We start from the raw sequence: 14,445 nt of genomic DNA, 5'->3' as shown, positions 1-14,445 counted from the left end.
TGCACCTATACATTTCCAAAGTTTTTTTCCTTTTTCAGTTTAGGTACTCCCCATGTCTAATACATAGTAATTTAGTAAATTGGACAGCCAATTTGTTTTTTACATATCAATAATTTATTATATTCTTTGTTTTGCTTTAGGAGAAATGAAGGTATTTTTGGCCATTATGTACAATTAATACCCAGCTCATGCATCCATTACCCATTATAGAACCATATGCTCCATTTAAGGCCAGAGTGACCTTTAGTTTCTGTGATCATGGGGATTTTCTTCTACTGATTTTTTTTTTTTAATAGTCTCAAGTGGGCACTAATCTTCACTTATTGTCTAGTAACCACCATTACCGCAGGCTTCTTTTTTGATCTTCAGTATATGTGTTAGCAGTTTTTCATGAGGATTTTGGTTCTGTGCAAGTGTATACTCACTTCTTGGCTTGGTTTCTAAAAGAAATACCTAATTTCTGGTCTCTTTTACAGTCCACTAAATTAGGAAAGATAAATCAGTGGTATCTGAGGAAGACTTACTCAATGTTATTGTTGCTAACATGAATTTTATTGCGGTTCATGTTGTGTTGGATATGTAACTGTGGGTCCACATAAAACATAAACCATCTCATTTTATCAAGATTTTCCTATTACTAATCATGGAATTTGACTTGTTGCTAAAATTAATATCAGGAACCAAAATACAACTTTTTCTCTTTCTTCCTTTTTCAGGTAAAAACTGCATACAAATGTGCCTGTGTGTTGCGGGACACCATAATCCCCTACTTGCTGCGAAGAATGAAGGCTGATGTAAAAATGAGCCTTTCACTTCCAGATAAAAATGAACAGGTTTGCTTATCTTTATTACTAGATCTGAGCCCTCTCCCTCCTCAAAATCCAATCTTTCAAGGACATTTGGAAATAATTTGCACTAATAGCAGATGAAATGCTATTTTAACTAAAGATAAGATGTAGAGCTTTCAAGTTGTATATTCTTTTCACCTGTGTTCTGAATGTTAAATTGTCATAGTTGCAGGGTCTGTACAAGTACACTCTCATCTAAAAAACAAAGGATATATGAATTGAAGACAGGTCTGCTTAATACTATCGTCCTAGGTCACAGGTTGCATACAAATGATTTGTCTGTAGCGTGTTTCCTATGGTCCATCTCTTGGACACTTTAACATTGATTCCTGCTGTAAAAAGGTTAATTTGGGCAGCAAATAGTAGAGAAATACTTGATGGCAGTTGTTCATATTGCAAGCTAGGTGGTCCTGTAAATTTTAATAGATTTCCAAAATATTAGCCTTTTGATCTAAAACTTGTTTGCTCTACAAAGAGGTGGGATCTTTTTTAGGAAACATTTTGATTCAAAGTAGAGGATGTTGAAAGGATTATTTAAACAACTGAAATTACTACAAATATTCACTAGTAGTAGACTCTTCTGCCACTCAGGTTTCAGTGCTTCAGGCTTTTTTTTCCCCTCTCCTCACTCTCTTCCTTCCTGTCTCCTCCCTGTAAGAGAGAAGTAGACATGCTAGTCTTTGTAAAACAGTGCTGAAAGGTACATAATAAATGAGTAGGCCATATTCCATTTCTGCTGTGCAGTCTGATGATCTTTTTTTATAATCAAATTTTTAACTTCTGTATACCTTAAAGAGTCCAGGCTACTTACTCTAAAGAATGCAATCATAAACAGATTAAACAAATTTAATTTTTGTTCTTGTCAGTCACAGGGTACTACGTAAGTTTGACTTATGGCATAATGTTGGGTGCCTCGCAGGATGCAAGGAATTGATTTTGTTTCATTTTTGCCCATCAGACCATCTAAAAAATTATTATATGCTCACACTCAAAGGCTAATGATAGAAAGATTTTGTGTGCTAACCTTCCTATGAGGTACTAAGAATTTTCAAGTCATAAGGGAGATAGCAGACACACAGTGGAAAGTGTTTCTTATAAACATAGCTTTGAGAGAACGCTAACATTGCACAGTTACCTCATTAAAACTAGGAAATGGCAGCACTCCCAAAACTAAAGCAATTTGAGGGGAAAAAATAACAACTGGGAAAAAGCACAGAAAAACTCATGAAACCCATCTTAATGATTATGTTCATTCTCTAAAAATTCTAAGGTCTTTTTATTTCTAATGATTTCCATGCACTGTCTTTTAACTTAGTATTTCAGTATGTCAGACATCTGTGGAGCTTCATTGTAGCACATTGTAAAACTTTAAAATTCACTCTATTTGGAGCTTACAGGTTGGGCTTGAGCAGTTCATTTGTTTGTTTTGGTAGGTCCTCTTTTGCCGTTTGACAGATGAGCAGCGTCAAGTCTATCAAAATTTCATCAACTCTAAAGAAGTTTACCAGATTCTCAATGGAGACATGCAGGTTGGCATTAATTAAGGTTAATGACAGGTGGACTTTGATGGATAAAGTCATGGACTGACCTTCACATTTTCTAGCTGGATTCTGAGCAGAAAGGGAAGGAAACACACTGCTCTTTTCTGCTTTTGTGGATGTGTGCTGGCTTTTTTTCTCAGAAATGTTCCATGGAATATGTAGAATTACTGATCCATGTTTAGTAGCATGACCAGATAAAAGTAGGAATGGAATGGGCTTCACAATATGTTTGTGATCTTGGGAACAAATTGTGGCTTGTTGGATGACCTGCTGTAGGTAACTCTATGCATGCTTTTAACCAATTGCAAAATTGAAGCAAAGGAAAAGAGTAATTTGTCCTGAGAGTACAGTTCAAGTATGATAGTTTTGGGATGCGACAATTGATGATTTCACAATCTTAAGATGTAGCAGACCAAATAGTAAGCATCCTTGTTGTTGTCTTACTAGTCACTTCAACATCTTTTGCCTCCATCATCACAATGTGTTGAAGTTGTTGTGCCCAGGATGACAGCAGTAATTGAAATACAATTTCAAATGCTAGCTGTTGCCTGTATAGAAAGTCTGCTATTCCCCGTGACTCCTGCATTGCACGCATCTGGTTCATTTGACTTCTGTATGCATGCAGTGGACTTTCTCACTCCCACTTTAGCTGCAGGATACAAATCTATTGTTTGTGAGAGGAGAGGTAATATGTCTTGGATAATGTGTAATTTACAACATGTTTCCTTGTCTTGTGGACTGTAAAAACCCTTCTTTCCTCACACCCAGTGACTCCAGTTAGTTGTATGGTCAGTACAGCCATGTATATTGCAGTGCCATATAAAGCAGATGTTGACCTTATCACTGTTTTGACTCTTTATTTTTCCAGCTCTTGCAAAGGTATAGTGGCCAAGGTTTTATAAGTGCCTAGCCTCTTTAGTTATCCCAATGAAAATTATTTTAAGGAGCTTGATCTTCAAGAGATGGCTTGTATAAGACTATCTGCAGAAATGTCTCTAAGATGTTACAGAATGGGCTATCACATTTGCTAGAGTTCTGAAAATTTTGAACAGTAAATGTCAATGCTTTTATTAGATGTTTTGTGATGACAGCAGTGAATCCCAGCTGAAAAAATAAACCCATTGTACAAACCAACCATAAATTATGAGCAGGCTCATCCAACTTGTAGTGACAGAAGCTTGAGGGATTTGCTGTTTCAAGCTAGTTCATTTTTATGAATGCCCATTATATGAGAAGAATAAATAATGCTTGTAATATTATTGAATGAATAACTGCACAGAACCCTTCTAACATGGCATCAAAAGTAGTAATTTTCAGCTTCATATGCTTGTTCAAATATGTTTACTCATCGCTTCTTTGTTACCATGCCTTCTGGAGGGTACACTTGCTATCCACAAGGTCTGTCATAAATTACCTGATACCATGGTGGGGGTTGGAAGGAAGGACACAATAATTTCAAGTAACAAACTTGGTAGAATTCTTCCTTTTGAGTAGAAAAAATTTGACTGTGAGTTATAGCTAGGGACTGCTTTTGCTAATGTGGAAATTGTTGCAGAATTCTTTTAACATCACCAGAATAGGCTCACAAGAACAGAAAATTTCATTGACCTTCTCTTGTACTGATTTTTGCTAAAACTTTCTATGAAACAAGTATTAGCATCCTTTGGCTTCTCTAAAGAGCCAAACCACTATTAAAAACCAACTTCTTGATGATAACTGGATTAACCCATTGCTCTTTATTTTTCTCAACCACAACCCATGTATTTGTCAACAAAATAAACATATTTTTCTTCTGTATTCTTTAGATTTTCTCAGGACTAGTAGCTTTGAGAAAGATTTGCAACCACCCTGACCTCTTCTCTGGTGGTCCAAGGATTTTGAAGGGTGTACCAGATGCTGAAGTGGAGGAAGCAGATCAGTTTGGATATTGGAAACGTTCTGGAAAAATGATAGTGGTAGAATCCTTGCTGACAATATGGCACAAACAAGGCCACAGAGTGTTGTTTTTCACTCAGTCAAGACAGGTAAGATGAGCTAATTGTTTTGAGTTTTAGTTATTGTGTGTGTGTGTCCTAACAAGACTTGTAATTAGAACCACCTTTTGCAGTATCCTTCTCAGAAAGTTGACATCTTCTTGAAAAAAAATACCAAAATGACTGATGTCTTTGGAATAATTGGAGACCAGTTCCCAAACTCAGTAAGCTTTACTGGAATGACACAGTGTTGTGGCAGTGTTGCCCAAATTCAATATACTGGGTCAAAGCTTGTATCAGTTGTACCCATATAATACCAGGCTGAAGCAGTGGTGATGTATTTATTGCCCCTACTGTGTAGTTTCATGATAGAATTAGTAGTCAGTTTGCTCGCTCTGTTTACTGCACGTGTACATCTAATCCTCAGAATTGTGTGCTTTGGACCAGCAGCACAGACAGTGACCTTCATTCATTTTCCCTATGTATTCATGATTTTGTCTTGTTTCCATGGGCTCCCTTGGAATGCTGCAGCATCTACCTGGTTAATCGTCTTGAGACCATGGCTCTGGACTTCCCAAACTAAGCATAAACATTCCACTCATGCATTCAGCAGTGAAATAACTACTTTTTTGTTTTTTCCCCAATTGCGTAAGTTAATGATATTTCTGCTCATTTAAGATTCACAGGTTTTTGATCATCATCTTGTTTGTTTGATGGGCACTGCAGTTAGTACCAGAATTCTTATGACTTGATTGGACAGTTGCTCAGTCTTCACATCTGGGTTTCATTACATTTTTTCCATCACAACAGATGCTGCACATACTTGAAGTCTTTGTGAGAGACAGAAGCTATTCTTACCTCAGGATGGATGGCACCACAACAATAGCTTCCAGACAGCCCCTTATAACAAGATATAATGAGGTGAGATGTTGCATCCCACGCGCTAATGCTTATTAGTGAGTACGGTTGAGTTTTCCATTTCTTTTTGGTCTGTTTTTAAACATACTACTTCAGGTTTGAAACACAAAACTGGGGAGTTCAGTCAAATGAAACCACTTCCTTTGTGTTGAGGGGAAAAAAGTTGTCACCTTTTTCACACTTAAATTGGGTTTTCTGCTAAGAAAAAAATGCAGTTGAAAAGGGGGAAAAGAAATGTTACTGGACAACAGCAAATGAAATTTAGATCAAACTACTTTTATTTGTCAAAAGAGATGCTAGGCAAACAAGGAAGTGTATTCCTTCTCTTGGCTTCCTTTGCATCTTTGCAAATAATGCTGATAATAAAAGAATCCAGGAAATAAATTTTAAAAATTGTCTTGTACTTTGGTAATTTTTGCTTTAGTAAATTCTCTGTTGTGTTGTAGGACAAATCCATATTTATTTTCCTTCTAACAACTCGTGTTGGTGGCATTGGAGTTAACTTGACTGGTGCTGACCGGGTTATTATTTATGATCCTGACTGGAATCCCAGTACGGATACACAGGTGAGTTTGGTTCGTTACATGCCATTTACCAGCTAAGTTGACATAAAACTGAAGACAGAATGACGTTTATCTCCTCAAATAGTGTTAAATCACTATGTTGCTCTTCCTTAAGTTGCTAAGTCCCAGCAATGGTCACTTAGGGTGCAGTTCCACATCATGATTACTCTTGTGGCAAGCCAATTTAAGTGGTTCCCACCACATCCCCTTTATGCTGTTATACCTTACCACTCTTCAATATTGCCTGTTGTTCATATAGTCTGTCTAGAGTGCAGCCAAACAAACAGTTGAAATGGCCTGAGTTTTTTCAATAAACGAGCAAACAAACTACATGATTCTGAAGGGAGAGTACAGCAGTGCAAGCTCTTGAACAGGCATGACTGCTCATGGTGGCAATGCAGGGTAAGAAAAGGAGAACAAGAGTTGCTTAAATTGGCTTTGTCACTAAATAATGATATGTAGCTATGCCCTTAGAAGTTGCTGTTAAGCCAATACCTTAAAGAAGTTGTTCTTTATCTGATGGTGTGATGAGACTGGTTTATCAGATTCCTTAACAGTATATGGAGCTTACATGTTTGAGAGGAAAAAACTACTTTTGATGGAAATCCTATGTAGCTCTGAGATCTGCAACTGTGTAGCCTGACCTAGAGTGGTTTGTTTTAGTGGTTGGTTCAAGATGTTTGTAGGAAGGCTTTCAGTTAAGAAAAAAGAAGAAAAATTCAAAGGGAATGTGTATATTAAAGCTCTATTGTGAAATAGATCCCTTTTGGAGTATGTCTATATAAAGTACATATCCTAGATAAGAGTTCTAATTTTAATTTTTTGATACTTTTTTTTTCATAGATTTCTTGGTACAATTGGAGACTTGTCTTTTTACATATGTAAACTTCCTAAATTGTTTGCGTCTCCTGCTGAGTTAGTTGTCTTAATACTGTAGAAATACCACAGCTATGTAACTTCTTGAACTATTTATTAAATGTCCAAACTAGGCTTGAAACAGTGGTATCCATAGCTCTCTGTCAAACACATGTCTAAGAGGCTAATGTCTGTAACCAAACCTTTTGTGTTCCAGGCTCGGGAACGTGCTTGGAGAATAGGCCAAAAGAAACAGGTGACTGTGTATAGGCTTCTCACTGCAGGTACTATTGAAGAGAAGATATACCACAGGTCAGTCAGAACAATTTCTTGTATACAGCCGTATGCTCAAGAAAATGTTTGTAGCGAATCTGAGGTGGAATAACAGTGACACACCTGTGCACATGCACACATGGCTTGTAACCACCAATCTTGGTCATGATGGGCACATCACAGAAAACTTTTAAAAATTTCTGCTGAGAAATGATCCTTCTTCCAATATTAGACTCCCAGCTGAGGGCTGTGCTGCTGCCTTTCTAGCTCCAAGACCCACGTGCTAAATATACCTCATCAATCTGTTCCAGTGGCTGTGTCCAGCACATCCAGAATTCACAGTAAATGAGAGAGTATGGGGCACAGACAGGAAAAAATGAGCCCCTTACTCAACATGAGACTCAACAAGTCTGAAATGCAAACTGAAATCAACAAGTTCTTTATGTTGTCCTTAGGATATATAAAGATGTATGTGGTACATACATCCATTTACTGCTCTGCAAACCACATTTGATTTTATTCCCAAATCATTCCAAACTGAGAGAATTAAATCCCAAGAACTACCAGTCATATTCATGTTATTTATTCCAAAATGTAGCTAAAGCCTTGAAGTGCTTGTATTTCAGAATCAATGAAATCTTTGTTTTGCTTTCCCGTTCAGCTTTCTCAGTAGTTAGCTTCACTCATTAATTCCAAATGAACATACCTGGGAATCCTCTGTCTAGGCATTACTCTTTAGAACTGGAATATCCTCTTTGAAAACACAGATGAATGAAAAGCTCTAAATAATGAAATACCCTCACTTATTGAGTGCCTTTTTTAGTCTGTTTTACCACATGGACACAAAGCATCCGCTGTTGGTTGGCTTGTGTCCTGCTGGCATACTTCTGTTTGAAGAACACTGACCACATCAAGGAAGTGGGCTCTAAAGGTCAGGACAGCCATCAGAAATTCATTAATTTCCAGAACAGTGCAATGGCCTTTGAACTTTTAAGCAAGTTGTCTTTTCTCTTTGCCTGTGTTTTCTTCCCTGCAAATATGTGATCATCCGTGCAAGAAGCTGTGAAACTCAGTTAATTCTTAAAACCTTAAAGACTTCTGATGGATGCAATACAGTAGCTGAGACCTGTTTAAGCTTAGTTTTTGCCAATTGGATTTAAAAATTGTTTCCCTGCTCAATACCAGCAGAGCCAAAACCATGATAAAAACGCTTCTTAAGAACTGATTTCCAGATTTATTTAGGGGTGTATTTTTTGTGCAGAAAAATAGTGCCTAGAACTTGCAATCGAAAGCTGTGTAGTACAAACATAACAGAGTAGATTTACCAATACTAGACTTCTTGCCGCTTAGTTCTTTCCCAGATTTGTTCCTTTCAGTCCTCTGCAGACTGGCTCTTTTTTCATTTCCTCTCAACCACAAGTTTGTTTCCCTTTTCCATGGTTGTCATGCAGTCATCACCATCAGACTGAGCTACTCTGCTGCTTTTGATTCCTCCAATCGATTGAACCATTAAAATGTTGTCATTTTAACAAGCTCTTGTTTTTCTTTCAAGAGTGTTCTGATAGTTTTATTGTAATATATGCAAGCTTTTCAAATTTAATGGACAAAAAAAATTTCTAGCTGTGAAGTTATTTATTGCTTAGTTAAGGGATGCCTCATAGGATGTTTCAGGGATGGTGGTTACCTGTTGTGTTATGGGGTTGCTGCAAAACAATAAATCCCTGTGTTTAACAATTTAGTTGGCTGTTTGAAAGTTACTAACTCAAGATTGTCTTCTGGAAACTAACATCATCTTCCCACTGCTTAATTGTTCTGCAGGGTAACATTTGTGCTTATACAGTTTTCTGTTTAAGTACTGTATTCAGTACTTAAACATAGCTAGACATTGTTTCATGCACAAAGTACTTTTTTTCTTTTTTTTTTTTTTTTAGACAAATCTTCAAACAGTTTTTAACAAACAGAGTGCTGAAAGACCCTAAGCAGAGGCGCTTTTTCAAATCCAATGACCTTTATGAACTTTTTACTCTGAGCAGCCCAGATGTGTCTCAGGGGACAGAAACAAGTGCAATTTTTGCAGGTATCCATTTTTTTTTTCCTGTTTGTTTAAAAGAAAAAATGTTTGAAGTGTTTGATAAATGGATACTAATTTTATTCATCCCTCAGGTACTGGTTCAGATGTTCAAGTCCCAAAACACCAATTGAAACGGAAACTTGAAAAGCCATCTGATAATGACACTTCTAAAGATGATCCCCATCCTACAGAAAGCAGCTCACTAAAGTACAGCAAATCATCCAATTCCTACTCAACCACCTGCATGACAAATTATTCTTCTAAAGCAACGGAGACAAGTGAGGAAACCAGAGGAAATTTGGAAGCTTTTGACCAAAATAGCTATGCAAAAGATAATGCACACGCTGCTACTAATATAATTTCATTGAATAAAAGCAAGGAGGAAAGCTTGGAAAGAGCTGACAAATTTATGTTCCAGTCATTACCAGGTGATGCAGGGTCTTCAGAGAATGCCAACTGCCTGAACATTGTGGTGACTAATGAAGTACATGGAGCAGCTAATGCAAATGTCAAGGGAGATTTTAGCCTTACACGTGGTGCAGGTGGCTCTTGGGAAAAGCAGGTTGCTAAAACTGAAGATGAGCAATCAGATAATAATCATTATAAATGCACCTCAAAAATGAAGCACAGGGTGGATATGCTGTCACGTGAGAGCCACAAAGGTAAATCTAAGAAGAAACATCACAAAGATGCCAAATTTGAAGGAGAGCGCATTCCTCATCTAGTGAAACAAAAACAATACAGAAGGGAGAACAGTGAAGAGAAGGAGGAGGACTCAAAGAAAAATGATGATTACGTCTTGGAGAAACTTTTCAAAAAATCAGGTAATTGTTCAACAGTGTTAAACTATTTAAACAGAAGTATATAAAACTTATGCAAGTGAGGGAAGGAGCAGTTCTGATACTCTGATGGTTAGAGATACAATGCAATACGTGTTTTATCTATTCTGTTACTGTAGTGAAACATTAAAATGTTTGTTGGTGAAATGCTCCTGTTATGAATGTGCTAATTACCTTGGCACAAACATTTCAGAGAGATCTGCAGCCTTCCAGAAACACTTCTGGATATAGAAGTAATGCAGTGTTTCTTCTGGAAATAAGGATGCAACCAACCTTCATTTACACAAGGGTTTCACTTCTGTCTGTCCTGTCCATAACAATAGAAATGATCGATTTACCCACATAATTGCCAAGTCTGTTGTAAATAATGACCTCATCAGCACACCAGAAGTGGTTTGCTGTCAAATCGCTTAACTGATAGAAGAGGGTTCTCTTAGTAGAAATTACTATACTAAAGTGCTGAATATAATCAACCTGAAAAAGGAAGAATGTGATTGTGGCATTCACTGAAATGGTGAATATTTAATTTTATAGATAGCGATGTAAATTAACAGATGTTCTCCTTCACCTTTTCTTGTGTCTTCTGTTTTTTAGGGGTACACAGTGTTATGAAGCATGATGCCATTATGGAAGCTTCCAGTGCAGATCATGTGCTGGTGGAAGCAGAAGCAAACAGAGTGGCCCAGGATGCCTTAAGAGTCTTAAAAGTCTCTCGACAGCGATGTTTAGGAGCGGCTTCTGGTGTGCCAACCTGGACAGGCATGCGTGGTCTTTCAGGTGCACCATCAGGAATAAAGTAAGTTCAGTTCTCACACTGCTTTTCCAAAAATAGAAGAGTTCCTTAGGATGCTATAGATTTATCTTTTTCTTTTTTTTTTTTTTTTTGCACTTGGTATTTGCAGTAACATGTATCAAAGTGGAATTTGATGTTTCATATTTAATAAAGACATGAAGACCTATTACAAGCCTAGGAAATCCATTCTGAAGTATAAAAAAAGCATTATTGTTGCACAGTAGATGAGAGAGAGTTTGGCAGAGGGCTCTTGAGAACCCTAAAATGCAAACCCAGTCAGTGTCTTTGGCAAAACTATCCTCATCATTTTGAGAAGGATGTTTTATGGAGTTAATTCTTCTGTGGGTTTTTAGGAGTCGATTTGGTCAAAAAAGAAACCCCATGCTGCATTCGTCACATTCCACTTGCGCATCACTTGCGAAGAAGTGCAAGGTGAGAGACACAAGCTATATTTCTCTTTTAATAGCTGATATATTTTAAATGTTCCAATTTATGTAACAAATCTGATTTATACTGTAGATGTCTCATACCCATTTGTCATATGATTATATAGAATTCTAGAAATTTTAGTCACCCATTAATTTGATTTTTCAAGTTTTGATATAGCACCTTGATGAAATCTAATTAGATACAGCAGTTGCAAATTGCAACATGGTCTGGTTATCTGTCTCAAGACCAGCAATGCTCTTCCTTCTCTTCCTAAATTCTAAAGCTGAGACCAGAACATATTGCCTCTTTATTGTGTATTTCAGATGACTAGCTTCTGAGTGTTCTTGTTTGTTGTTTAAACAGTAGGCAGATTTTGTTTAACAGATTCTGTGGATCTCAAAATCCAACTTTATCCATAGTCTGTACGTTTATTTACAGGATGCAGATACAATAAAGAAAGAAAAAGTGAAGTGTAGTTCCAATGGGTATTTTGATGAAAAATCTGGAGAATCGTCATCCAGTGCACTAGACTCTTCATCTATATTAGCTAAGATAAGGGCAAGAAACCACCTTTTACCACAGCAGATGGGGAATGAGGGAGATGAGAATCATCAGCAAGCACCTGCCCCAGCCCCAGCTTCAACAGAATACGATGAACTGCTTGTGGATATGCGCAACTTCATAGCATTCCAGGCCCGCGTGGATGGCGAGGCAAGCACTCGGGAACTACTGCACAAATTTGAGTCCAAACTGCCTGCAGCACAGTCCTGCGTCTTTAGAGAACTTCTCCGCAATCTCTGCACCTTCCATAGGAGCCCGAATGGTGAAGGTGTCTGGAGGCTAAAGCCAGAATTCCGCTGACCTTTGTCAAGGGAAGGCACCTGTCTGTGTATGCTCGGCCACCACTTTCCTTTCAAGGACTTACTGTTTGTCTTTTAAAATGAGGAATTATTTCATATTCATGATTTAATAATTTACTTGAGCAATCAGTGGTGCAGTGCTTGTTGCAGGCTCAGAGCTAACTTAATTTCTGATTTACACTATTTATATGAAAGTGCCATCTACCTCATACATGAAACAATACAAAGTATCAGCACCTTTTCTTTAAAAGAAATCTTAATATAAATGGGATGAAGAATACATACTGACTTGCAATAAGATCCATGGATGTTGCTGTGGGTTGTAAGACTTTGATTTCTGTGAAATTCCAAGAACTTCTTCCTTGATTTTTTTGTATATTACTTGAATGGTCATGGGGCGCAGAGTATACCATCAAAAAAAAAAAAAAAAAAAGAGATGATGATAGGGGTCAGCATAAGATTGACTTGTACTGACAAGTACATCAAAATTGTTGTATGACACTTTCAGCAGTAGTGAGAATTTTGTTGTAATGTTGGTGCTTTCATTGTTGCCAGCATCTAGCATACAGTAACTCAAGTCACTAATTAACTTTGGAAATAATTCTTCTGCCATGAAGGTTTAATCACCAAGAATGGAAAGCCTGGCAGGGTATTGAGATGACTGACAGTTGATAATTATGGAAAACCTATTATAGTACGGAAAACCTATTTACACCAGAGTCATGAATTTGGTTACAGTCCCATACACCACTGGCAATTGCTTGATACAATATTTCTTACCACTGAGGTGACAATAACTGTTATGTTTGTCACAGGTTGTGGGTTGATAATTGAAATTCCATGAAATGTTCATGGGTCTCACTGTAATTTACGTCAAAATCTTTCCACTTCCCTGTTAGCACTTAATTTTATACCTTGACAAAGACTGAGGTGTTAGTTGGTCAGAGGGGGAATGGTTTCACTGTATTTTACTAAACATAATCACTTTTGGCCAGAGACGTAATTGGAGCATATACAGAAGTTACAGGTCATACCTATTCAGTAGATAGGGAAAATCTCAGTCTTCCTGACAGTCAGACCAATTCTAATACCCATTTTCTTCCAAGGAAGGAAGAATTGGATTATTTGTAACAAAATCAAGTACTACATTGGGTCTGTCTTCAAGGTACTAGTGTGCTTGCTACATAAGGAAATCTTAAGGGGGAAAAAATGGATAGATTTTGAGAAGAAAACCACATTCTTGCAGCAACATTAAATTACTGTACGGCTTAAACTAGGAACAGTTAAATATGCCTAACGTCCTTCCTATGCCTAAGCTATTGAGAAAAGGGAAAGCTGAGCTACTTTTAGGGTTTCGTTCAGTGTGAAAGTATCTTGTTTACTTCAAGTGAAAGTACAAATATTGAAAGATGCATGGTGAAGCAAGAATACAAACTGTTTTCATAAAGAAAGCCTTCAAGATACTTCCAATGGGTTTTGCTTTTGTTTTTGCTCAGTGCTAAAGGAACTGTAGAGATTTGCAAAAAGTGGTGCCTCACTGTTTCAATAACTGGTTGGCTGACTTTTCACAGACAGTTGGAGAGGGCAGACAGTTCAAGAATCTGTTTCTTTTCGTCTTGGCATTTGAAGGTGGGACTGTGTTGCACCTTTTCCTGACATCTTTCTGATCCATTTATATTCACTTACATTCCCTCTTTCAGGAGAAAGATGAAACCAAGAATCTAGGCTGCAATTACAAAACACTTTAAAAATTCTAGATCTGTTGATGTGAGTTAAAATGGATCAGTAAAAGAGTAAAAAACAAACCAGTTATGCTGTTCTCAAAGCCATAGAGAATTCTAACGCGTTTTGGGTGTCATGCCCACACGCATACCTATGCCTCAGGAACAAACCAGGCATTCAGGTGTCAGCAAAGCTGCTGTTGTCACCTTAGCTGTCAGTTCTGGTGTCCTGTTCCAAGATGTCTTAAAGACATCTCTCCTGTACTAAGGAAAGTTTGCAGCTTCTCACTGATCTGTTAATGTAAATGAACTTGCATGTGCTTTTTATAAATCCTTGGCTTTTATGGACTTATTAAAAAAGCAAAACCAAAAGTCTGTTCTAGAAGTTGTCTTTGTGGGCTGATGGAAGAATGGGGGAACCATCTTTTCCTGTATAGTGTGGCTCTGACTAAATGATTCATATTATCTTTAAGTACATCTCCATTTTTCATACAACTTCAGATTATGCATCCTAGCAACTAGATTTTTTTCTCAGTACTAGCTTTTAGACTCAATGAATATTAGTATAAAACTCAAAAAAAATATTTTTATGTATTTCATCTCAAAAGTGTATGTGATTAAAGGTCTACAGGCTGATTTACAGGTAAAAGTTGTTCTGGAATATAATATAGCTGCTATGCATTTTAAAGTAGAAAAGTTATTTCAGAATAATCCTACTTTATGGAATAAAAGCATTATCTGATTTTTGTTTGTTTAGCTTC

At 37.2% G+C, this 14,445-nt stretch overlaps 1 protein-coding gene across 9 annotated transcripts in view; it reads left to right on the top strand.

The window, feature by feature from the left end:
• The window catches only part of ERCC6 (ERCC excision repair 6, chromatin remodeling factor), a 49,944-nt gene extending 35,888 nt beyond the window's left edge, over positions 1-14,056 (top strand). For 7 of the 9 annotated variants that reach the window (XM_074874864.1, XM_074874863.1, XM_074874861.1 and 4 more), the window contains 11 exons: positions 717-833; positions 2,282-2,377; positions 4,195-4,413; positions 5,173-5,283; positions 5,727-5,846; positions 6,916-7,010; positions 8,903-9,048; positions 9,135-9,866; positions 10,476-10,677; positions 11,028-11,106; positions 11,542-14,056. In XM_074874864.1, coding sequence (XP_074730965.1) covers positions 717-833; positions 2,282-2,377; positions 4,195-4,413; positions 5,173-5,283; positions 5,727-5,846; positions 6,916-7,010; positions 8,903-9,048; positions 9,135-9,866; positions 10,476-10,677; positions 11,028-11,106; positions 11,542-11,964 — 2,340 coding nt within the window. In that variant the 3' untranslated portion in view covers positions 11,965-14,056. Of the gene's footprint in view, positions 1-716; positions 834-2,281; positions 2,378-4,194; positions 4,414-5,172; positions 5,284-5,726; positions 5,847-6,915; positions 7,011-8,902; positions 9,049-9,134; positions 9,867-10,475; positions 10,678-10,783; positions 10,979-11,027; positions 11,107-11,541 lie in introns of those variants that run through there. The other 2 variants (XM_074874867.1, XM_074874866.1) reach the window with 2 other exon arrangements.
• Positions 14,057-14,445: the final 389 nt, after the last annotated feature.

The sequence above is a fragment of the Strix uralensis genome, chromosome 7 (assembly GCF_047716275.1).
Source record: "Strix uralensis isolate ZFMK-TIS-50842 chromosome 7, bStrUra1, whole genome shotgun sequence".
Classification (NCBI taxonomy): domain Eukaryota; kingdom Metazoa; phylum Chordata; class Aves; order Strigiformes; family Strigidae; genus Strix; species Strix uralensis.
This window is presented reverse-complemented; position numbering and strand designations above follow the sequence as displayed.